Source organism: Phyllostomus discolor, chromosome 5, assembly GCF_004126475.2.
Source record: "Phyllostomus discolor isolate MPI-MPIP mPhyDis1 chromosome 5, mPhyDis1.pri.v3, whole genome shotgun sequence".
Classification (NCBI taxonomy): Eukaryota; Metazoa; Chordata; class Mammalia; order Chiroptera; family Phyllostomidae; genus Phyllostomus; species Phyllostomus discolor.
Window position 1 is genome coordinate 102,016,175 of NC_040907.2, and position 24,909 is coordinate 102,041,083.

At 41.3% G+C, this 24,909-nt stretch overlaps 1 protein-coding gene across 1 annotated transcript; it reads right to left on the reverse strand.

The window, feature by feature from the left end:
• Positions 1-4,697: 4,697 nt before the first annotated feature.
• FOXI3 (forkhead box I3) lies at positions 4,698-9,846 on the reverse strand. Its single transcript, XM_028514207.2, has 2 exons — positions 9,015-9,846; positions 4,698-6,397 (listed from the first exon to the last, which is right to left on the reverse strand). The coding sequence occupies exons 1-2, from the start codon at positions 9,727-9,729 to the stop codon at positions 5,775-5,777; spliced, it is 1,338 nt and encodes a 445-aa protein (XP_028370008.2). The 5' UTR covers positions 9,730-9,846; the 3' UTR covers positions 4,698-5,774.
• Between the last annotated feature and the right edge of the window lie 15,063 nt (positions 9,847-24,909).

Here is a 24,909-nt window from a genome sequence, read left to right on the forward strand (position 1 = left end):
GGGAAACAGAGGCAGCAAAATAAGAGTTAGTAGGTGTTTGGACTCTCCTGCTAATTAGACGGATGAGTGAGTGAGCCCCTCTTTCCTGTGGAACTTCCAGGGGTCCCTGGTGGTTGGATGGATGGCTGTTTGCCAAGGCTCCTACTCTGTTTTTACTTTTCTGTAATAGGAGGACAAAATACCCACCCTCTAAGGCTGTTGGGAAAATAAAGTGGATAATATTGATATCAGACTTTCTGAAAAGAGTCAAGTGAACACTCTGTGAGCAGATGTGGAGCCCTCCTCAATGTTACCATTGGATAAACATGTAGATTCAATAAAAAATAGATATGTTAACTTTCTCAACAGTCCTGTGAGGTAGATATTTCTATGATCCATTTACTGAAGAGAGACTGAGACCTGCGGAGTTTGTATGACTGGGCCATAGTCCCAGCACCTATGCATCACCCAGGTGTGGAGAGTTGGAGTTGAGCAGTTACAGAAAGGGGTAAGATGGCATCATCCTTGGAGATGAGAGGAAAGAGACTTGCTCATTGTTAATACTCGGCTTTATGATTGGCAACATGGAACAAAGGGCTCCCTACAATGTGGTTTGCTTAATGCATTTCAAGATTGTAAAATGGGGAGGAGAAAATCCCAACACACTTGTAGCCTTGAACCTCTTCTGAAGTGCAATTCAGAGGTCAGTCTCCTTGGGCAGGAACTGGAAGCTGACAGTTAGATTGCTGATGCGCCCACGCTGCTGCTGCGCCCAGCCGGGGCTGGATGGGACCGAAAGGACTCCAGTCATGCACTGAGGACCTAGGCCTCAAAAACACCCCCGCTAAACCTCTGGTACTTTATCACGTCTGTCATTCCAGCTTTGAGTAATGTCAGTCCAGGTCCTTGTGCCCTGCTAACACCAGACACAAGAAAGAGAAGTGAAGATGAGAGGAGGGGTAGAGCTGCCTGCCACTCTTCCAGGTGAAACCAGCCTATTTCCCTCATCGAAGGCTGGCAGCCAGGTGGGGGATGCCCGCTTCAACCCTGTGGATCCTCCCTAACCCATGCCTAGTTGTTCCAGGCCTCAGATCATCTTGATACCCCCAGCAGAGGGCCTAATGAGTGAAAGGGATTTGCTGAGCAAATGGATAAATTTCCTATGGAAGTCCAAGGTTCCAAGCCAGTGTCCCCAAACTCTGGCTTCTCTCAGCAGCTTCAGAGCCTTAGATCTGGCCCCTGACCTGAGTGCAGGCTGATCCTGCCGAAGAGAACATTTCAAAGAAAAGTGACATTCCTCCCCACTGCTTACCTTTCTGTGTCCTAGACAAAGAGCCCCAGACACAAAGACATCAGGGACATACAAAGAAAATGTCTCTAGGAACACTGTAGGGTAACAGCCGGGCAGGAGCCTGGGATCTAGGCCCAAATCTATAACCAGCAAGCTGTGTGGCCTTGGACGGGTCACATAACCTCTCTGTGCCTCTCCTTTCATCTCCAAAATGGAGAAGCAGTACTGTAGGTACAGGGCAGTTAGCTTCTGAGATTGGATGACCTGATTTTGAATCCTAGTTGTACCACTTACCTGCAACAACCACTTCAGATTTTTGACTAGGGCCTGGTTACATCAAAGCCCCAGGCTGCAGTATTCTCTTTGGTGAAATGAAAACAGTATATACTTGGGAGTTTGGAGTGGGGCGCTTAATATAGCTATTTTCTGTACGTTTTAGGATAGTGCCTGGCTTCCAAGAACTGATTGTTATTGTAATGTTCCCTTTTTTAAATGATAAAGGGCTACTCTACAGGCCTCCAAGAGTTTTGGTGCTGATGCCCTGACCTCATGAATAAGAAAGCTTGGAGGAATTCAGTAGCTACCTGGTCTTTTTTGTTTTCAAGTCTGACCGGAAACTCCTCCTCTCTTCAGTGGTGCCAGCCGCCCAGCCACACCCCCAGCTGACTGCTTTCCATAACAAAAGGCAAGGCCACATTGGCCCACCAGGTCTCTACCCAGGAATCAGCAAATTCCTAGAAACCACCACTGACTTTTTTTCATTAGCAACCTGTAGGTTTCAGCTACTAGAGCATCTAAAGAAAACAGACCCAGTCAGACCCTAAAGACTTAGACTCTTTCCAACTCAGAGAGGATGGAAATGAAGCACACTTTTGGAGTTTCTTCCAAAGTTTAGTGACATTCCTTGTGGCCAAAGCTTGGCCCTGTTTGCCCTGGGAGGAACTTGCAAGTGCTGTTGGGGGCTCAGGGATGATTTGGGGTACAAGAGCACACAGTTTTCAAAACCTTTTCCCATCAAGTTCAAGTTTCAAATTCTAGGATGAAATTATCTAAAAGTATTAAAAAGAAAACCTGAAAACTGCTTATTAGCTTTTCAAATTCTCCTTTGCCCCTTATTCTGAATGGTACACTAGGCCCTAGAAGTGAAGAAGACAGGTGCTTTCAGTTATAAATGTGCCTAATTGGCCTCAGCCTAAGGCTGCAATTTGACTTCAGACCCTAGTCCCTGGGGACACCCCAGAACAAGAGTGCTTAACAATACGCCATGATCCACATCTTTTTCTCCTCACTGTTGCAAACACCACAAAGTGAAATAAATTTCATTTAACTCAGGTCCGTAATTTCTGACTTGGTTCCTAGTTGGAAGGCAGGTGCAGACTTTGACCTGAGAATACCAGAGGCACAGGCAGTTTAGTCCCTTTCCCTTTAATCCCATGCCCAGCAGGAGGCAGTTCCCTGTGAAGACTTGCCCTCAGGACAGCTTCTTCAGTCTTGGGAATGTGGTCCAAGCCACCCTGCTGCCCTTTGCAGTTAGTTGTTCAGATCAGAAGCAGATTATTCTCATTGTCTTTGTTCTCATAAATACTAATGTTCTGGCATTTAATATCCATTAACTACCAGGATCTAGATACTTACAAATACAGGTTATGTTTTTCACTGTGTCTTCCCTATGCCTGTATCGCTCCCCACCCACTTCAGCCCCCAAATAATAACACAGGTAGTAGATACCAGTTCTGAGAAACTTATTACTGAGTTGTACCTACTCACAACCGGTTCTCCTTAGGAGAAAAAGCACCTCATGAAACACTGTCCTATACACACCCAGAGGTCTAATTCATTCAGGGCTCAACAACTAGCCCTAAGACCTAGGACTTTTTGTGGGGAATGGAACTTTCTTTCCATACTGGCAAATTGTGGGTGTTGGTTTAGATCAGTGGTTCTCAACCAGGGCTACTTTTGTCCCCCAGGGGATATCTGGCAATGTTTGGAGGTACTCTTCGTTGTCACATATGGCTAGGGCCAGGGGTTCAGGGTTGCTGTTAAACACCCTGTGATGCAAAGGGCCACCCCTTCAACAAAATTACGTAGTCCCCAGTATCAATAGTGCTGATGCTCAGAAACCCCAGACCAAAACCTCATCTCTCATCTTCCAGATGAGGCCACATTCAAGTTTTCTAGCTATTTGCTTGGAAACGATAGGCTGCCTGTGACCCCCTGGAGGACCCAGAGCTCCAACTGAGGAGTGTTGCCAGCTGGTGAAACCTTTCCAGCACATTTCTTCCTACAACAGACATCATCTGATGCACTGAATCTCACTTTAAGTGACAGAAAATGTCACTCAGTAATGAAATGCTCATAGGCCTGTAGACCCTCCCCAGAGTAACTGCTTCATTTAAGCCCTTTCAGATGTGGGTGGGTAGAACACAAGAAATCTATCCCTCCCCCTCAACACAAAGTCCCTGGAGTGGCTCTGGTGTCATGCCACTCACATGTCTATCCTTTTAGGAGAAACTGGAGACAGAAAAACAGTAATGCTGAAAAATGGCCAGAAGTCATCCCAATTTGGGTTTATTTCATGTGATTCTCACATGAAAGTACACAGTGTACTTTCTTTGGGGAAATTTTTGTCTCAGTTCACATTATAAATTATTTTACAAATATAGAACTGTGTTAGAAATAATATTTATAAAAGTTAGTGATTTCTCACATGGAATATCCACTGAAACTGGATTTTTGTACACACAGTAGGGGAGTAGGTAGTCTCTTTGGTTATCTTCCTATAGGCACACTTTGGCATTATTTCAGGTTTGGTGCTAGACCATCCCCATAAAGCAAGTATCACAACAAAGCAAGTCATCATCTTTTTTGCTGATGGAGGGTTTTGCATGCAATTTGTAAAAAATGCAACCTCTGTAAAGCACAATAAAACCAGGTACACCTGTCCATTCATAATATTTAAACAACAGTGATGTTACTTATATCTCAACAAACTCTTTTCAAAACTAGTTTCCTGTATTTCAAAATAAAAATTTAAGAGTAATGCAGTCAGTTTCAAAAAATACACAGAAAAAAAAATTAAACTTTTTTTTTACTATGTACTTGTTTCTTTTAAAAAAAAATTAAAACCCCAAACCAACAATATGATACAAAGGCAATTCATAGGACATTACCTTCATCTTAAAATAACATTGTTCCAATAAAATCAACTAGAGTTAAGCAGTGACTCAGTATCTGCCTTGTACCCAGCACTCTGCTGGGTACTGGGAGGGTGGCCATGACAACTATTCAAATGAAAATATCTCTTGAGAAGTAAAAGGGAGCGCTAAAAATAAATTATATTTTTTAAAAAATTACCACAAATGATTTTTTAAAAATTATAAAAATTCCATTTAAAAACTACTTTTAATAAAAATTCTAATGCTGTTAAAAAAATCCAGTACACATGCTAGAAGGGACAGAATATCAAGTTAACTAAGACAATTGTCACACAGGCCTCAGGAATGTGGCAGAAGTAAAGCAGATGTGGTGCCATCCTTGCTGCTCAGGGGAACATCTCAAGTAAGTTATTTCAACTGGAATCTTTGGTCAAATGTGATCTAGCTATTCCTACCCTCTCTATACTGTGTCTGCCCTTGCTTTTCAGGAACTAGAACACAAAGTTACAAGCTCCAGCTCTGAAGCCAGACTGCCTAGTCCTGATACTAGATCACGACTTCCTATTTGTGTGGCCTTGAGTTACTTGACATCTCAGAGTTTCACAGTCTCATATGAAAATGAGGGCTTGTAATAATACCTATATCCCAAAGTTATTTTGAGGACTAAATGAGCCAAGTATCTAGAACAGCACCTGGCACATGGGGCTTGCTTGGGTAGTTTTATTGGTGTTATTACCTACCATGTTTCAGACACTGACCATAAGCAGAAGTGATTCATGAGCTGGATATAGCTTAAGGATCTGTGGAATTCCCTACTATAGTATTTTTAAAACTTTAACTAGTGGCCAAGAATTCAAATGGAGGTTTGCTACAAAAATACTGATCTGACTTTTCTAGGAAAATCAAAATGCTGCCAGGCAGGAAGAAAACTAGCTGCCCCCAACCACTCCTTACTGCTTTAATCGACAATTGCTACCTTTTTCCTACTCAGTAACTTCATTCACTTGTTTTAGCCAGCCCACGTACACATTTTAGCTTGTAACCCTCATACACAGTGATAGACAAAACAGATAAGGTCCCTGTCCTCTTAGAGCTCTAGGTACTATCCTAGAACAGAGTGGGATATATTTCTCTCCAGAGAGGCCCTTATCCAGAGAAACCTGTAAAATCTTTCTGGGTTGTAGAAAGAATTATCTACTATACCCAAACTACTCCCAAGTGTGGTCAATGGGCCAGAAGATCACCTGGGAGCTCCAGAGAAATGTAGAACCTACCCAAACCTACTGCTTTGGAATCTATATTTTAAATAATATCTCAGGTGTACATGCTCAACTCTAAGAAGTTGTGTTCTATACCTCAGAGCCCTCCCGGGGGTAGATGAGGCTGTTGACCATGCTGAAGTTGTAGAAAGGGGGGCTGAAGGGACTGCTCTGCCCCCCACCGGTGCTGGCAGGGAAAGGGCTATAATAAGAAGATCTTTGGCTGCTGCTGGTGCTGGTACTGTTATTTAGCTGCAAGGTGTCTGATGAGGCTTCTGGGATGGTGCTGGTAGGGTATGTGCTGCTGGAGGGCAGGTGGGCGCCCTGGATCCCTAGGTGGTGACTGCCAGGGACAGCTCGCTGGGTGCTCCCATTGCTGCTCACACTTAAGGTGCTGAGGCTGCTGAAGAAGGTGTTGAGGCAAGGGGTAGAGGTGAGCATGGGCCCTCCCGGAGAGGAGACAGTACTCTTTGTGCTCTCGGGAGGCTCTGGGGACTGGGAAGACCTTAGCAAAGCTGAGGCGCTGTCTCCTTCTGGCTTCCCACCCACTCCAGACCCCAATCCTGAGGAGAGACCCTCTTCTGATTTTGATGTCCCCGCAGCCACCGTGGAGCTGCCACTGGCCTCAGAGCGGCGCTTTCGCTTCCGGCGGAAGTTCCCATTGTCAAACATTTTCTCACAGTTTGGATCCAGGGTCCAGTAATTACCTTTTCCTATGGTAATGAGAAAGACAGCTGTTAGAGAAGGAAATGTTTATGCCCACCTGTTCAACTTCTGTTTTCGGAGAAAGAGGGTAGATTTTCAATTAAATGTTGACAAAGATGTTCACTCATTTACTGTTTAAAGTTATCCTGATTTTATTTATCTTTAAGGAAAATTCTGGAACAAAGGTGTTCTGGCCACTTTTACCTCCTCGTGGCAGTGTCCGCTACTTAAATTTTAAGACCTAATTTTATTCACAAGTAACTTAAAATTACCCAACATCTTCCCTTCTAGATCCAAATGGAGCGCTTTTGTAAAATCCTGGCACTTTTTAAACTGACCTCCATTTATTTATTTATAAAAACAGAGATAAGAATGGTCCCCACCTCACTGGTTGGCTGTGAGGGTTAAATAATATTTTTGCATAGTAGCTGGCATACAGAAAGCAGTGTAAAAACAGTATCTGTTATCAAGTCTTCCAAGTTTTCCCTCCACTTGGCAAATATCAAGGATGAGGGCCACATTTAATGGATATAATGCTAGTAGTCTCTTGCTTAGAAAGTTTCACTCACAATTTAACTAGCACAATTGAGGTAAAAAAGATCTATTCTCAAGGATTTTATGTCCCAACGGCCCTTTTCCCTTTGGTAAAGACAATCAACAGCAGCTAAAAGTATTGTTAATCACTTATGTTACAGTGAGTGCTTTACATGAATAACCTGGGTTATTCCTCACAGCTCTATGCAGATAGCAATATTATCACCTTCATTTTTCACGTGGGGAAACAGGTTCAGACTGGTTAGTTCCCTGCTGTATTCCCAGTTCACAACAATAGAGCCAGGAATGCTCTTCACTAATCACCTCCACAAACTGGCATGCACTCCCCACACCCATTTTTTCTACTGACACATCTTCTGCAAATAGTTGCAGAAAAAGTTATTCATATAACTACCATCTCAATAATAATACATGCACCTATCAGGATAATTATATATTGTGCCACCTTGGTACCAAGCACTTTGACAAGACACTAGATCCTTAAACTTTTCAGAAGGTCCAGAGGAGTGTACATGAAATTTAAGTGACATCTCAGGTTAGAGGCTGAATGTGAAAGATGCACATTCTAGAACTACATGCCTGGTCCTATCCAGCAATCACTAGCCACATACGGCTGCTGGGCACTTGAAAAGTAGCTAGTCCAAAGTGAGATGTGGTGTAAAACGCACAGGATTTTGAAGACCTGGTACCAAAAAAAGTAATATAAAGTACCACACTAATATTTTTAATATTTGTTATAGGTTGAAACAATTATTTCGGGTTACTTAAAAAAACACTAAGTCCACTGGTTTCTTTTTACTTTTTTAATGTGACTACCAGGAAATTTACAATCACGTGTGGCTCATACTATATTTCTTTTTTTTTCTTTTTTTTTTTTTTAGAGAGGGAAGGGAGAGAAAGAGAGAGAGAGAGAGAGAAACAATGTGCGGTTGCTGGGGACCGGGCCTGCAACCCAGGCATGTGCCCTGGCTGGGAATGGAACCTGCGACACTTTGGTTCACAGCCTGAGCTCAATCCACTGAGCTACCCCAGCCAGGGCCGTACTATATTTCTTAGAAACCACTGCTTTAGAATGACTTCAGGTATGAGTACACAAAGACGTCTATATAATTTACACAAAATTCTGGATCTCTGGAGTGTGCAACTGGAATGGTTCTATGTCTCTTCTCCTTTTCCGGTCACAACTTTGCTCCCACCTCCCCTGTTCTGGTTTCCTTCTGAAAACCTCAAGTAGAATTATGTTTCTGTCTAGTTTTTCAGCTTTTCTCCACCTCCACTTCCCAAGTAGAGGGAAATCACTAACCCAGTCCTCCTCATCCCAGCGCTTAGATCAGAAAGAAGCAAATGTGGGGGTTTCATTTTTACGTTTTCAAATAAGTTAAGGAACCAAGACCACAATTTGCAGGACTAAGCTAAAGTTCTCTGATCCTTCTGCCCGCCTCCCCTCACACCCCTCCCCTACCTGTCTCACGCCTTAGTCCCTTATCCTCCAATCATCTCTCTCAAGGTAGGCAGGGTATCTGTTTTACGAAGGGCGCAGTGAGTCTCCCAGGAACCTGATGCACGAGGAAGTGCATCCATGGGCAGCTGAAGGGCCTAAGGTTCCTCTTGGTTTCTCACCACCGCTTTTGTGATGTGTGATGGGATTCTCAGCTCATCCCAATACCTTTATAGTCACACTTATCTGAGACCTCACTGAGTTCTTATTCTTAATATACCTCCTTGTAACTTGACCCTCCCCCTCCAACAGGCGCAGAAGTGGCTTCCCGTTGAGAACACAGGCTTTTTCCTTTTTCTCTATCTGTCCAGTCTCGGGGGGAGCGAGGGCGAGGGAGGGAGAAGGGGAAGAGAGGGAATGAGGTGTAAGAAACCAGCTCCTCCATTACAAGTCCTCGCTTCGAGGGTCCTCTGATACGTCTTTGTCCAGTAAGAGGTTTGGGTAGTTGTCCTGCCACGGGCTCGCACCCCCAGTTAGGACCAGAAGACTCCGCGCGGATCTCAAATCAACCACACCGAGACTACCCACCCCGCCACAGACCGGGAAGGAAGCACCTGCCCCGCTGTCCTCACCTGGGTCGTCCTCGTCGCGGGGCACCTTCTTGAAGCAGTCGTTGAGCGACAGGTTGTGGCGAATGGAGTTCTGCCAGCCGGCCTTGCTGCGCTGGTAGAAAGGGAAGCTATCGGCCACGAACTGGTAGATGTGGCTGAGTGTGAGCTTGCGCTCGGGCGCGCTCTGAATGGCCATGGCGATGAGTGCCGAGTAGGAGTAGGGCGGCCGCACCATCTTCATTAGATCCTCGCGGCTGGCCATGGACAACCAGCCCAGGTCGCAGGGCGCGGAAGGTGCGGCAGACGCCGCAGGACCTGTGGGCGCAGGCTGAGCAAGGGACCGCTGAGCGCAGGCGAAGGTGCCGGCAGCGGTCGGCGGCTGCAGGAAGGGCCCAGCTGAGCCCCGGGGGGGCGGCGCCGGCGGCGGGGCGCCCAGGTACGCGGCTGCCGCTGCGGCGGCTGCGGCGGCCGGAGGGGCGCCCACGCTCGGCCCGTTGAGCCACAGGTAAGGGTTGGCGGTGGCGGCAGGGGGTGCGGTGTAGTCGGCCAGCCCGTAGGGCGCCCTGGCGGTCGTCTGGGCGCCCGGGGTCGCGGCAGCGGGCTGGGGCAGGCCGGACTGCGAGTACACGCCGAAGTTGTCGCCGCAGTAGAGAGCCATTTCGGTGGTCGTCGGCGGGTGCGGCGCTGCGGCTGCGAGGGGCGAGCGGGGTTGATCTCGCCGCTCTGGCGAGAGCATCCCTTTAGGAGCCAACCCTGCCGCGCTTCTTCTCCTCTGGCTCTGCGACCGTCGGTCCCGGCTGGGAACTGGCTGAAGTGCGCGAAGCGACAGCCAGCCAACTTCTTATACTCGTCTGCACGCCCCCCCACCCCTAGGGCCGGGTTGGGCGGTGGCCCCGGGCGGGCTCTCCAGGCCGCCGCCACGCCCTACCTGCCCGCGCCGCGGGGCGGAGCGCGCTTGGCCCCGGCAGCCCCTCTTCGCCGGGCCCCTTGGCCCGGGAGTTCCAGGGAGGCCAGCGCCTCCAGGTTTAAGGCGAAAAGTACCCACCCCTTCCTAGCTAACGTAGCCTTAACACAATAATGAAATAAAGCAACGAATATTAAAACAAAGAGATGATAACCAAAAGAGTACAGATATTTCTCAAAAGTCCGTGCGTTTAACTTTGGATGGCCGCTTGGGCCACCTGCCTGCCTACCCCTCACTTTTTTCTACCTCCAGTCTCTGCAGCTTTTACGATCGAAGTTCAGATTCACGTCTGATCTCAACTGATCCGCTCCCATTCTAGCATAATAAACGTGATTTGCAACTCTTTGGCATACACAGTAGTTTATATTAACAGGCATCTTTGGCGTGTCCCCTTCTAGGGAACTCTGTGATCCGAGGAACTGAAATCGGTTTTAATTTTTCTAACCATGTCTCTTAAACATATAACTGTTTGTTCGTTCATATTCGGGAAGTATTTGTTCATGTTTATGTCTGCTGTGTGCATTTGTTTGGCGTGATTTGTTGTCTTCGAAAACAGAAAAGTGAATGTTTTCAAAGACATTTAAATAAGTGGGTTCGAAATTAGCATTTTAAAGCCAAGTTTAAGTTAAGCTGCGTGCCAGAAGAGCTCATTAAAAAAATAAAATAAGGTCACAAATTATGGTACTTTCGTAAAATAGTTTTTTTTTTTTTTTTTTTACAAACTACTTTTGTAGGTTTTCAAATGATTGTTCCTGCCTGGGAAAACAAACAAAATCAGGAAAACCCTGTAGCGACACTACATGCCACGCATTCATTGTCTCTGAATATTAATAAGAAAATTGGTTTTTACAAATTAAAACTGTCTCTAAATATGTTCTTAGTAAATGACAGGTCTGAGATTCTAATATTTAAGGGAGACGGGAGAGGAAAACGTTTTTTCCCTTTATTTGCCCATTACAGTTTGACAGCTCAGAGTACCTAGTAATTCGGAACCCACCCACCTCTCAATCCTGCATTGATTTCCATGGTCAACTTAAGTCATGTACTTGGGGGGAAATTGTCTCCTCAGTATATAATTTTAAATAATGAAATGTAGAGCTACTTAACAAGCAAATTTTGGTACCTACGGCACAAATCACATTTCAAAAGTAACTATTTTTCTCATCTTTTCTGGAAACTGAAAGGAATTACTTGTCCACTCTAAAGCGGTTAGAGTGGACAAGCACACTTTCTTTCTGCGTTCTGGCAAATGCTATAGAATGGAATAGTGTTTGCCTTCATTGTATTTTGATTTCAGGGTCTAAATGTTTCTTAATTTAGATAAACGCAGTGCTTTTTCCCCCCATCCTTCCCTAATAGCCCCAAACGAAGTTTTGTTCTGTAATTCTCTTGGAATGTTATTAAGGATGAGTATAGCCCAGGAACTTGGAAAACAATGCCTAATGAGTTACTATATTGCCCAATTTTAATATTATTTTCTTAAACTATGGTCTAAACTAAATAAAGTCCAAAAGAAAAACTGGGAACATAGATAGCAATAAATTAGGAAAAATATGAAACCATCTTCCCCCTAATAATTGATTTCCTTAAGACTGTTAATATAGTTAAAGGCAGGCAGGTGCCTACCTGCCTTTCCTCATTTTTTAGCAAATTGCTTACCCATACATACTTTGCAGCTTTGCAAGGTTGTTTTTTAAGTCTAATTCTGAATTCAATGGCTCCAAATTATTCTGAGAGGCCATAATTGCAGACTTTTGTTTCTCGCTTCGGTTAAGGGTTCTGCCCAGTAGAGATATTTTGTTCCTTAACTCTACATTATCTTTTGCGGACTTTAGTTTTATTTAAAAATGACAGAGCCACCTAGCGGCTCTTTGGCTCTGTTACAGCATGGATCTGGATAGGGATCTGTGAGGTGGAAACACAGTCTAGGGGTTTGGAAGTTACACTTTTCTATTTTCAATCACATCTTAATTAGGTAAGCTTAAAACTATTGGTCATAGTCTGGATTTTTTAATGCCAAAGTTATGATAATGTTATGCAAAGTTATGATAAATCTCTATTTTTAAAAGTTAAACAAATTTTAAAAAACAAGTTCCCCATAATAATGTTTTGTTAAAATGTCTTTTCACAAAAATATATAACCAAGGCAATTGATTAATGTATCTATGCCAGTATAAAATAAGGATAGACTGTTACATGTTTTCATCACTGGAAAATTAACATTTTGAGAAATCATTCTAGCCAAAGATAATATCTCATTTATTTTCTACTAACATTTGGTAAAATTCTTGTTGATTCTTTGAAATAGCTAAGTGATGACAGTGATTTATAATGGGCTGTTGTCATTTTTAATAAATAATGTAACAATGTAAAATTTATACTCATTAATTTATAGCATCATAGAAACATTGGCACATTGTTTGCTAGTATTTTTACATATTTCCAGAGGAAGAAAAAGGTACTATAAATTGGAAATAATTTTAGTGCTCTTCACTTCTAATGGCTGCCAATTTAGAATAGGATTGAGCAGTGCAGAGTCAGTCCTTCCTATTGCAACATCATGTTTTTCTTTGTATTGGCTGTGAAAATGTCACAGGTGGAAATAATGAAATCTACTCATGTCTCCTACTTGGCTTTCTACCTTGCACGATTATTGTTATGCCTATCTGACCTTTTCTAGTAAATCAGAGGCTTTTTGAAGAAAAATCCTTTTATGTAATACAGTTTTTTAAACACCTTGCCCATCATAGCATAAACAAATATCAATTGCTTAAAAATGAATACCTGATTAATTAATGAATTACTTGTAAATGCCATGGTGGAATATGCATAAGCCCATCCAAGGATGTGTGAACACACACACACACACACAAATTTGACTTATAGAAAATTTTCTATATCAGAAAAGGATAGAAGCATTGCTTTGTTGTAGAGAAAAAGACCAGCTCTGAAAATAATTTACTAGAGTAATGGAAAAAACATTTTAGAAAATATCTGTTTTGTTCTCAATGAAACATAAGAAAGTTTGGCTTTTATGAAACAAGAAGTCAAAGTAAGATAAAAGGTAAACACCCTTTTATCAAATAGGGATGAAAAAGAAACTAGAAGAGGTAAGAAAAATATATAAGATAACTAGAATTGTAGTTGAAGAGCACAGTTGAAAATATTGAAAAGACTTGACAGGTATGGCTTAGTTGGTTGGGTATCATCCTGCAAAGCAAAAGGTTACTAGTTCAATTCCTGGTCAGGGCAAGTACCTGGGTTATGGATTTGGTCCCCTTTGAGGCAGCTAGTCAGTGCGTCTCTCCTCTTTCTCCCTCCCTTCCTGTCTCTCAAAAAATAAATAAATAAAATATTTTTTAAAAATAAGATAGAACAGTGAAGTGAGAGTAATTGCCACATAAGCCAAATATATAAGATGAATTAGTGCATTTATTGTTTTTGGTGATGAAAGGATGGATTATTTAAGAAAAAATGTTGAAATGACCAGACCTGGACCCACTAGTTCATTCCTTACTTGCTGTCATTTTATTTTCAACTTTTGACCACTCAGTTGTTTATCGTTTAAGATCTGGTAGTGTCATTAATGAGGGGCCAACTGACAGCCTTTGTCCTCTCCCTTTTATACCTCTAGGCTGTTACTCACAGATTGAAACAGAGCTCAGAGGGACCCTTCATTTGTTCCTTTAAGAAGTGTTGAGTGTCATGACTCCAGGTGCTGCCTGCCACCCTGCTTTCACAGTGACCAGTTTCATTTCATCTCTTGATGTTCCTCCTTCTGAAGCCTGTCCAGTTTCCTTTTCCTTGGCTTCTCTTGTTTTTTTTTTTTCCTTTGTTTTTGTGAGAGACTCAAAAGAATCTTTCTTGTGCCTCCCCCTGATGGGATTAGGATGTGAAGAAAACCTAATTGTATATGAAAGGCAATGTGATTCCTAAGCCTTTCTTGGATAGGACTGCCTTGCTAATATGCCTTCCTGCTATGACTGACTTCATGAGAAGTTGTATTTATCCACTTCCACTTAGGTATTACTTCTTAATACCTAAGCAAAGAGCAGAAAGGCTAGAGACACATACACGAATGGAGTGGGTCCCAATCCATTTTCTCTGACACTGGCTGTGCATGTATCCTTCCTTATTCTAGAAGAAATAATTTGGACTGTATGGACTGATTTGGGTTACATACTCTAGAAGATTCAGGACACTGTAGTATTAGGGTCTCAAGACTGGTGATTACTGCATTCCCTCCACAGAGTTGTCTTGGTCAGGACAGTGGCCTAGTTACAGATTTGTCTTAAGTCTAAGAATTGTGATTACTTTTTAAAAAGTCAAACCTTGACAAGAGCTAAAATAACTGGGTAATCAGCCCTTGACTTTTATAGATAATTCCTTCTAAGGGAATATAGAGGTAAAGGAGGGTGTAAGTGAGACTCTGGCCTACTTCCAGATAATGTCTGAGAAACAAGTTGAGGGTAAGGCCATAGTCTACTCTTCCTTCAGAGGGAAGCTCAGATTGTGGCATTATCATTTTCTTTCTGGCCTTTTCTCCTGGTCAGAGGAGGAAGTAGGAAGTTCTATTATCTGTCACTCTTGGTTTTTGGTTTTTGTCCCCCACTACTAGGGCAGTAGGCCCCTGCCCTGGATGGCTGTAAGATGGGCTGGAACAAACTAACTCCTTTTCGTTTTGATGGAGATAGTGCTCCCTACCATAGGTGACATTGGTTAGAAACACCCCCTTTCCCTATCTATCTTTTCTCTAACAGCAAAATTCCTATCCTTCCCTCCTCAATTAAATGCATCGATCACCCTGTAATTATTATGTACCTCTGTGTATGTGTGTATGGGGGTAAATGGGTTCGCTACAAATTTTTTGTGATTTGTGGCTTATTTTTCCATACATTAGTTCCTATCACCACATGCCCAGGGGTCATTGCCTAGCATTGTCGCATTCCGGGATCATTGGGGAAGTGTAGTGAAACTCAGCCCTCTCCTTCATTTTGGAGAGTCTTATTGCAGAGCTCATACTACTTCTTTTTGTATAAGTAGTTTGTCCTATGCAGATTGCTAACTGTGTATGCCCTTTGCCCCTATGGGTTGCTGGTGTATATAAATTGCATCCCCCCTTGGTAAACAGTAATAATAAAATTTAAAAAAATAAAAAAAGAAGAAGTATTGAGCATAAGTGTTGATAGGAAATCAAAGCAGCTCTTTTCTCTCTGGGACAGCAAGTTTTCTACCCACTTGGGATTTGTTTCCTGTTTTAATACACTTCCCTTGGAAGACCTTTATGTTGATGTTGCCAAATTGTCCCTGCCTTTCATCCCACTCAGTCCCCTGGACGTCAAGGAAGACTGCTATGAGCTACAAATACAGACTGGGGCAAAAAGCAAAGCCAGAGAGGCTCAGAAGCAAGGGTATGGCATAGCCACATGCCAACTGACCCCCAGCACACATGCCCTTCTTCCCACTGCAACATTAGGCACAAAAAGCATGGCAAAAAGGATAAATCCTGAGAATTGTAGAAGTCTAAGGCATGTGAGGATATCACAGAAGTTCCACGTACTTAATCCAGAAAAAGAAAAAAAATAGGCAAATCAGTGGGCTCCAAACAATTCTTTGAGAGCTATTGATATATGACATCTACCCCTACCCCACCTCTCTGCTAGTTGCCTCACTCTCTCCTCCCTGGTTCTCTGGAATGCTTCCTGGCCTCCACTCTAGCTAATTAGCCCCATTCCAGAGCTTCCTCAGGTAACTTTACAGACTCTACCTTCTGCTCCAGACCAGGCTCCCAGAGTGTTTGCATCTCTTCTGGAGGACTTGCCTTGCAAAGCCTCCCTGCCCTGACTGCTTCCTGGCTCCTCCAGGCTCCCTCCCATGATAGCCTGAGGCCATCTGAAGCAAAGAAGGCTAAGCTTGTACCCTTTCTTCCTCCTCTAGGCAAGGAGGCACTACAGCCCTGCTATCATGCTGGATACCTCTGAGCGGTGCCCACTCCTGCTGGGATGGCTCATCCAACAATCTGGCCCTTTATTTCCAATAACCAACTCCTCTTCACTGTACTGGGTGTTCTACCAGATAGGGACCTCACTTCTTTTAGAGCTAACAATTAAGGAACAGGTAGAAAATACCTGGCTTTGTGCTAAGCACCTTACAAGCATCATCTCATTTAATTCTCACAGGAATCCTATCAGATAAGAACTGTTAGTACATCTTACAGAGGAAGCCACGGACAGAGAGGTTAAGTAATTTAGCTGTGGTATCCCAACTTCTAAGCACACAGTAGGGGTTCAACCTGGTCCCATCTGGCCAGGAGCCCATGCTAGTGTTTCAGCTCTAATCACCTCCTTCATTATTTCCCCAGTGCCTAGTCCAGTGCCTGACATTACTGCACACTCAATTATTGCTTGTTGCTTAAATAAATTAAACAGCTAAAAAGTATAGAATATAAAAAGTCTCACCCCTACAACTTCCTGCCCCTCTTTGCCTCTCAATAAAGGCAGCTGCTTGCTCTCAGTGGCTTATGTTTTTCTCCAAAATGTTCTGCAGTGCTTATCCACACAGCTATATGCATTTTAAAATGTACAAAAATGGAACCATGTTATTCACATGGCTCTGCACTTTATACAACTAATATATACACTATATATTCACTAATATATGTTGGAGAACTTTCTAAAACAGCCCGGATGTCCTTATGTCTACCTCATTTTATTTGCCTGGGTTTATTTTTCCTGGGATATTCAGGGAATACCCACCCATATGGCTGTATGTGAGTGATTTATAGCCAGTGTCTGTTTCAATTTGTTTGTATTCCTTCATACTCATTGGACAATATTTTGAATTTAACCTATTTTTTTATGTGTCTTTGGATTATTTCCTTGTTTTAAAAATATGGCTTAATTTACTTACGACAGTAAATTCCTAGCTGGGATTTGCTGGGTCAGTGAGTATGTGTGTACCTTTAAATGTTTGATTCTGACAAAGTGCTCTGCCTGAGGTGCCCTGTTTCTACCACCAGCAGATTCACCATGGTTGCCTGTTTTCCCTCACCTTTGCTAACACTGGATTTGTTCATCTTTTTATGTTTGCCAATTTTAAAAGCACCAAAAGATATCTCAAAATATTTGGATTTGTTTTTCTTTATGAATGAATTTAAATGCCTTGCTGTAAGTCATTTTAATTTTTCTTTTGTGGACTGTCTGTCTTGATCTTCCACCCATTTTTCTATATGTGTATGTTTTTTTAAATTGTTGTGTCTGAGCTCTTCACAATTAAGCATATTAACCTTTTTTCTCCAAGTTGTTGCTTCACAGCATCCATGTTAAAACTATCTCTTCTCTTAGGATTTGTGGTAGTACATTGTACTGGTCATTTTCCTTTCTCTTCTACATCTTCCTCAAGGATATATTTCTCACGTTATCCTTTGAATAGTGATTGTCCTTCAAGTTCCTAACTTCAGCCTTCTTATTTTTCCTCTATAGATTCTTTATGGTTTGCTACATCTATTTTGGTGGCTTTAGAAATTGTAGTGGGCATAGTTTATTGTAGTTGTTATTGACTGTTTAACAACTGTATAAAGAAACACTTTTTCCTTATTCCCAATTCTTTTTTTTAATTTTATTTTAATCATTGTTCAAATACAGTTTTCTCCTTTTTACTCCCAATCCAACCCCCCCTCCCACCCCTCCCCACTTCCCTCCCATTACCACCCTCCCCTTAGTTTATGCCAATTCTTGAAGGTTACATGGGATTGGCTGGAGATTCAGACTTGCTGAAGAGTCAGACTTGGAGTTTCAGGCTTGGCCCTTGCCTGGGTTGCTTTTCCCTGTACCAGTGATTCATTTGAGGTGCATAAGTGGTTTAAGACAGGTCATTCAGCATCTTCAGGACTTCTGCTAGGATTATACAGAAAAAGTTGCTCTCTTCACAGAAATTGGTTTCTGTGCAGAATTGTAGTCCTGAAATGGTCGTCTTTGGTGCCATGAGGGAGGCAGAGCCTGCCTAAGAATGCAGATGACACCATGGAAAGTTGAGTAACAGAAATAAAAACACATTCTACATCCCAGATTTGATTCCCTTCATCCAGAATCCTCCTTCACATACCCCCACCACCTTGAACTTCCTGGTTTTGTTAGCCAACAAATTTCCTTTGATTTAATAGGTTAAGGATGCTGTTCATTATAGGCTGAATCATATCTTCCCACCCCCAATCCAAAATTAATATGTTAATATTCTAAGTCCTGGTAGCTCAGAATGTGACTCTATCTATTTGGAGTTAGGGTCTTTAAGGAGTTAATTAGATAAAATTAGGTTGTCGGGTTGGTCCCTAATGCAGAGGAAACCAACACTGCTGACACCTTGATCCTGGACTTCTAACTTCCAGAACTATAAGGGAATAAATTTCTGCTGTTTAAGCCTCTCAGTCTGTAGTACTTTATTTTGACAGCCCGAACTGACTGATTGATACAGGCAGGTATTTGTCTCTTTCTAAAGAAAGTGATGGTGACTCCAATCCAGGTCTTTCCCATGAGCTCCTGGCCCAGTAAGCAACTCCTATTGGACATGTCTTCATGTTCTTACAAGTCACCTCAAATATGACATGTGTAAACAGGTCATCACAATTCTAAAAATCCTCTTCTTCTGTATTCCATAACTCTCTGAAAGGCCCCATCCCACCATAGACCCAGGTATCTAAGTCAGAAACCAGAGGTTCTTCTCCCTCAATGACCATGTCATGAGATGGCTCTTCACTCTGTATCCTACTTGCAACACCAAGGTTTAAGCCACCATCATCTGTCTCCTGGATTATTGAAGTTGGCTTCTAATTGGTCTCCCTTCCTCCCTCCTCTTGTCACTTTCCAATCCCTCTCTCCATGCCACTCATAATGATTTTGTAAAGGTCATGATCCTCCCCTGCTTTCAGCTCTTGAGTGGCTCTGACTGCTCTTAAGATTAAGTCCCTCCTGCATAAGTGATCTTAAAAGAGGCAGCTTACTTTGTTAGCTCACCTATCTCTACTCCATGCTCAATCTGTACTCCCTTCAAAGCTCTGTTTCCCCAAATCCAGTCATTCTGATATTGTCTTCATGATTTTCTATTACTTGTGCTAATCATTACTTAATATTTTTAATTGATTCAAGTTTTAAAATTAAATTTTATTGTTTGGAAAGATAGCTATGTAGCACTACTATAAATTATATTTATCTATAAATAATATAAAACATAAACAGCTATCCCACTGATAAATAGAAGGTAAATAATTTAAATGGGTCATAATAGTGCTGAAAAAATTGTTCCATTAAATAATGTTGAATTTCAAAAACATTTTTATTTTATTTTTGAATTAATTTTTTTAAAGATTTCATTTATTTTTTAGAAAGAGTGGAAGGGAAGGAGAAAGAGGGGGTGAGAAACGTTGATGTGAGAGAGAAATAGCTATCGGTTGCCTCTCTTACATGCCCCATCCTGGCTGAACCCACAACCCAGGCCTGTGGCCTAACTGGAAATTGAACCAGTGACCTAATAAGCCACACCAGTTAGGGCTCAAAAAAAATATTTTGGTGAAAATATAAATGACAGCATATAAGTAACAGCAATTTTAATTTAATTAACAAATATCAAAAGCTGAAAATAAATTCCTCAATAAGATCAGCACTAATAATCAACTTAGTAACACTGATATTCAGCTTAATGGTGCTTATTTTAAAATTAAGATTCAGACAAAGATCTATATTAGTAAAACAAATTCTGTGGGATATTGTTTTTTTTTTTAACTCTTTTTAACCTGCATAAAGACTTGCAGCTTATATGAGTCTACATGGGAATGGAAAAAGGCATTTAATTGCTCTATTTAATAGGTTTAGCTAACTATTATTCAAAAAACATTTGATTCAAGAAGCCATCTGAAGTAATCCTTAGGATCTGTTGTAAATTTGTGAAGATATAATTCCAAGATTATATTTAAAAAGGAATAGGTAAAGGATTTCTTGTTTCCTGACTACTGTCACTGTGTAATGCTTATGAATTTTTGTCTTAATACTCATATGAGTAAGTCTATTGATTTTATAGAAATAGGAAGAGAAAAAAAAGAGACATCAATTGGTTGCCTACCTTATGTGCCCCAACAGGGATAGAACCCACCACCTAGGTATGTGCCCTGACTGGGAATTGAACCCCCAATATTTTGATGTATGTGATGATGCTCTAACCAGCTGAACCACCTGGCTAGGGCTGAACTTATTTTCTCGATTTTGTCAAGTGTTTTTTCATGCACTTCAAAATACTTCCAGCAAATATTTCAGGTGAATTTATAACCAGGTTCATTTGTGAATTCAAGAAGTTGTTATTGAGAAGGACAGACCTTGTCCCTGGCTCCAAACAAACATAGTAAAACCATGAACCCCTGCTCCAACAAGGCTTCAGACAAGGAGGAGTTTCCCACTCCAAATGACCCAGGGGACCCGGGCTACAGGCTTACAATATTCAAGGTCATTTTATCTTGCCTGGGAATACTGAAATAAGCTTGTCTCTAAAGGGTAAATTAGGCTTTCAAATGACCAAGTCTTATCTATAAGATATGCTACTTTTCAAATCCTCATTCAGTCATGCAAATGATGTCCATGAAGATAGACATTTTCTTAGAAAGACTTAATTCTTCTCCTATCTTGAAAGGATAGGTGTGGAGCTTCAGTATGAAGCAGTAGTCTCCACCCAACACTTCAAAAAGTTGAAAAGCTTGAGAATTCAATGGCCTTTTCTTAACACAGCTGACAGTTTTAACTGCCTCATGGAATCTTCCTGTCTATCTTCTGTGGCCAACACTTCCCCAGTGTACACAGTGGGTAGTCTTGGCTCTCCAGCCTGAATGAAGGGAGTTCATTCTTCTCCTGAACCAGCCACCATCCCAGCACCCTCCATGCTTTTCCCAATGCATTGTTCCCACATCTTGTCATGCTTTGCCATGAATGAATTAGTAAGTTCAAAAATCATTTCTCTTCTTCAGATGGACAAGTTGGCATGCCAAGATATAGCTATAATCCTAATTCAGCCTGTCCGAACACACACAGATGAGCTGATTTTATAGTATCTGTGGCTTCATGAGTTTGCTAGCCTCCATTACATATTAAACCTTTATATAAGCATCAGATGCATTTTACTGATTTACTGCACCACTTAACTTTTCTTAAAAAAGATTTTATTTATTTATTTTTAGAGAGAGGGGAAAGGAGGGAGAAAGAGAAGGAGAGAAATAGGGATCAGTTGCCTCTCTCACACCCTCAACTGAGGACCTCAACCACAACCAAGGCACGTGTCCTGACTGGGAATCAAACTTCTGACCCCTCAGTCCACAGGCCAGCGCTCAACCCACTGAGCCACACCAGCCAGGGCACTGCACCACTGCTTTACCAACCTCCAGTGGAACCCAGATTCATTTTTCTAATTTCAGTCCCCACAACCTTTCTGTCCTGAGGCCCTTTACATTTTTCTACTTTTTAAGATTGGTAATTGCCTTTCATATAATTGGCACTCCAGAGATAGTTTTTGATGGTAATGATGATAATCTTGACCCTATGGCTGTTTCCTGACTCTATCACTATTGAGTCAACACCACCTATTCAGGCTGAAATTAAAGCTGGATTGACCTCATTTTCCAATCAGCGTTTCCCAGTCTGTGGTGGAGTCACATAGCAAGCTTATTAAAATGCAGATTCCTTGCCCCCAGCCTCGTGGAGTCTGAATCTCTAGGGTGGGGTACCTCAGGCTATATACTTGTTAACCTTCATCCTCAACTCCATCCCATTCTATTGACACTTGAGTTTGGGAGCATAATTACCTATTCATAACTTCAAAAATGAGAGAAAATGTTGCTTTTATAGATACACATAAATGATAAAGTTACAATTCTCAAGTTGTGAAGATTAGAAAAGAGCATCAAAAATCAAAGTCTTTTTCAAGTTGTAAGAGTACTGCTCCTTGTGCTTGTCTCCTTTTGGAAATGATGTCATGGAGAGCCATGCCCAGCAGTTATGTGCCTGCAGCACCCCTCATCAGTACTGGGCAGTGTAGGGGCAGAGGGAGACAGTTGACAGCCATGCTGAGAAGCAAAGAGTATACAAGAAATAGAAATAACCAAGGAGCACTTCATGTAAACATGTTTATAAGTGTAAATTTTTTTTTAAAAAAGGGAAGCTTTGGTGGGGAAATATTTTCTATCCCAAATTGGTTGGAGATTTTTAATCCCCAAAATCCCAGAGTCAGAAGGTGAAAATGAAGTGAACTTGAACAGAGAGAGCACAAGTCATCATGGGATGCTAGTTAGACCTACCCTCCTAAAGCAGTGCCTCCTACAAATCTCTTACAAAGGGCCTTAGAAGCATTTTGGGCATAGAACAACATGTTTTAGTTCTTGGGTTTCAGTAGTTGGAGAGACCTGGGTTTCAGGTCTCAGTTTTGCTGCTTATTAAATTTACAGAAGAGAACCAACAAGAATCTCTGAATCTTGAATTTCTCATATACAAAATGTAGTTGAAAATGCCAAAATTGTTCGAAGGATTAAATGTGATAATGTGTATAAAGTACTAAGGAATAGTTTTTATCATAGTCCATTTTTTATTTTTTTAAATTGATAAACCTGTCAATTTAGGGAATTAAGTGTACTGCTTTCAATTATAGCATGGGTTAATGACATATTCATACTTATTAGTAATAAAAATTATTAGCAATTATTAGTAAAAATTAGTAACTTAAAAATCAATTTCTAGAGCTTTCTGTATTTGGGATAGATTGAGCCCTTTGACTACAGTATGAGTTATAACACTTTTCCCTGATATTCTCTTTTGACTTTGTTGCAGTGTTTTTGTTGTCTTTGCTTTTTTTTTCTTACTATGCAGATATCATTTTAAATCATCAAATTTATATCTTATGTAAGAGCTTCTGGTTTTGCATCATAGTTGTCTGGCTTCCCCATTCTGAGATTATAAAACAATTCTCCCGTGTTTTTTTCAAGTTCTTTTATAGTTCCATTTACTATACTGAAATCTTTGATCCACTGGGATTCATCTGGTTGTGAGATAAGATTCCAGCTTTATTTTCCAGAAGGCCACCTAGCTGTCCTAATGTCATTTACTGAAGAGTCCCCTTAATTTATTTAGGCTTGTGGATAATATGGTGTTTAGTGTTTAGTTCTGATGGCAGAATAATTATATTAAGTAGTGATGACCCTGAGTCTGCAATAAAAAATTAAATAATGTTGTGTAGCCTCTTTCAAGAGAGAAGGAATGAATATTCCTTTATTAATATATAAAATAATTCTAATAGCTCATGTTAACATTTTGTTGTTGTTTAAAGGCAATTATTTGAAAGGTTTGCATCTTATCACCCAATAGCCAAGTGATCTTATACAAAGTATAAAATAAAACACTCTTTTTCTTATTTTTAAGCCCTGGGACAGAAAAACGTAAAATAAAAGTAAAAGTAAGATAAAGTGAAAACCTCAGAGAAAATCTGTTTGCAGAGACAAGCTACTGACTAGCCACAGACTGCACATGTGCAAGTGAGCTGATCGACCATTCAGACACACCAGTTTTCCTAGGTCAGAATTTTTAAGTATTTAAGGCATCATCGCATTTGGGATTCGATAATTAATTCTAAAACTCTGAGTAGAAAGAAGCCTCAAGCCAATCTGCAGGCCTGTCAAAAGTATGAAAGACTTTTCTTGCAGTCCTTATCAAGACTGAATATAACCCAAGTTTGCTAATATGATAAGTAAAAAATATCTCATTTATTGTTTTAACTCACTTCTTTAATTCTGTGTAAATTTGTGTATCTTTTCATATGTATGTATACTTTTGTGAACAATGTCCTTTATACAGTATTATAGGATTGCTTGACTTTTAAAAAATGTATTTATAGGAATCTTTGCATTAACCTTGTGATAGACAAATTACTTAGATTCTCTGAGTTCCAGTTTTCTCACCTGGAGAATGACAACAATGATGCTAATAATGTTAATGATAAGTGGTAACTCATGGTGAGCACTTACTGTAGGCACTTTGCTAAGCAGTTATCTCATTTTAGGACAGCTAGTTCATAAGATGCCTTCGTGAAAATTAGAAAAGGCACCCTTCCTCAGGCTGGCGCCACCATGCACGTGGGTCCATGGCTTGGGGAGCAGGCAGTGAATTTCAGCCCTACTCATTGCCTTTGTTGTGTGCCCTTAGCCAGGGCACACCTGCATAGCTGTTTACAGTTACTCTGTCTCATTTAATTTTCATAAACAATCCTAGGAAGAAGTTACTATTATCCCTATTTTAGATCCCTTCCTGAAAGCCACAGAGAGAGTCAGTAGTGAATTTGCAGCCCACGATCAATCACTGTGCAATATAACGCCTACCATACGGGGGCTGTAGTCAGTGTTAATCAGGACAGCCCCCATTAAGCACTCAGCACAGGGTCTGACAGATAATAAATACTTAACAAAATATATGTGATAGTAGCCTTTAGTCTGTCTTGTGTTGCAAATATTGTTTCCCAGTTTTGTCATTTGGCATTTGATTTGGTTTGTGGTATTTACTAACCTATAATCAATTTTCTTTTTTTTTTAAAGACTTTATTTATTTATTTTTGGAGAGGGAAGGGAGAGAGAGTGAGAGAGAGAGAGAGAGAGAAACATCAATGTGCGATTGCTGGGGGTCATGGCCTGCAACCCAGGCATGTGCCCTGACTGGGAATCGAACCTGAGATGCTTTGGTTCTCAGCCCACGCTCAATCCACTGAGCTATGCCAGCCAGGGCTAATCAGTTTTCTTTATTTTGTCATTATGACTTTGGGTATGGCTTTTGGTTAGTATTGTTAATGACAAAACAAATAAGATAACCACTTCTGTGTTAATTAGCTAATGGGCTAACTTAAAGAGATGCCAAAATATAAGATTACAGCGTACTTCTCTCATAG

Excerpts from the sequence above, each read along its gene's own strand:
- FOXI3 (XM_028514207.2), bottom strand. The coding sequence starts at position 9,729 with ATGCTCTCGCCAGAGCGGCGAGATCAACCCCGCTCGCCCCTCGCAGCC. Across the intron at positions 6,398-9,014 it reads CCGCGACGAGGACGACCCAG|GAAAAGGTAATTACTGGACC; the intron begins GTGAGGACAGCG and ends TCATTACCATAG.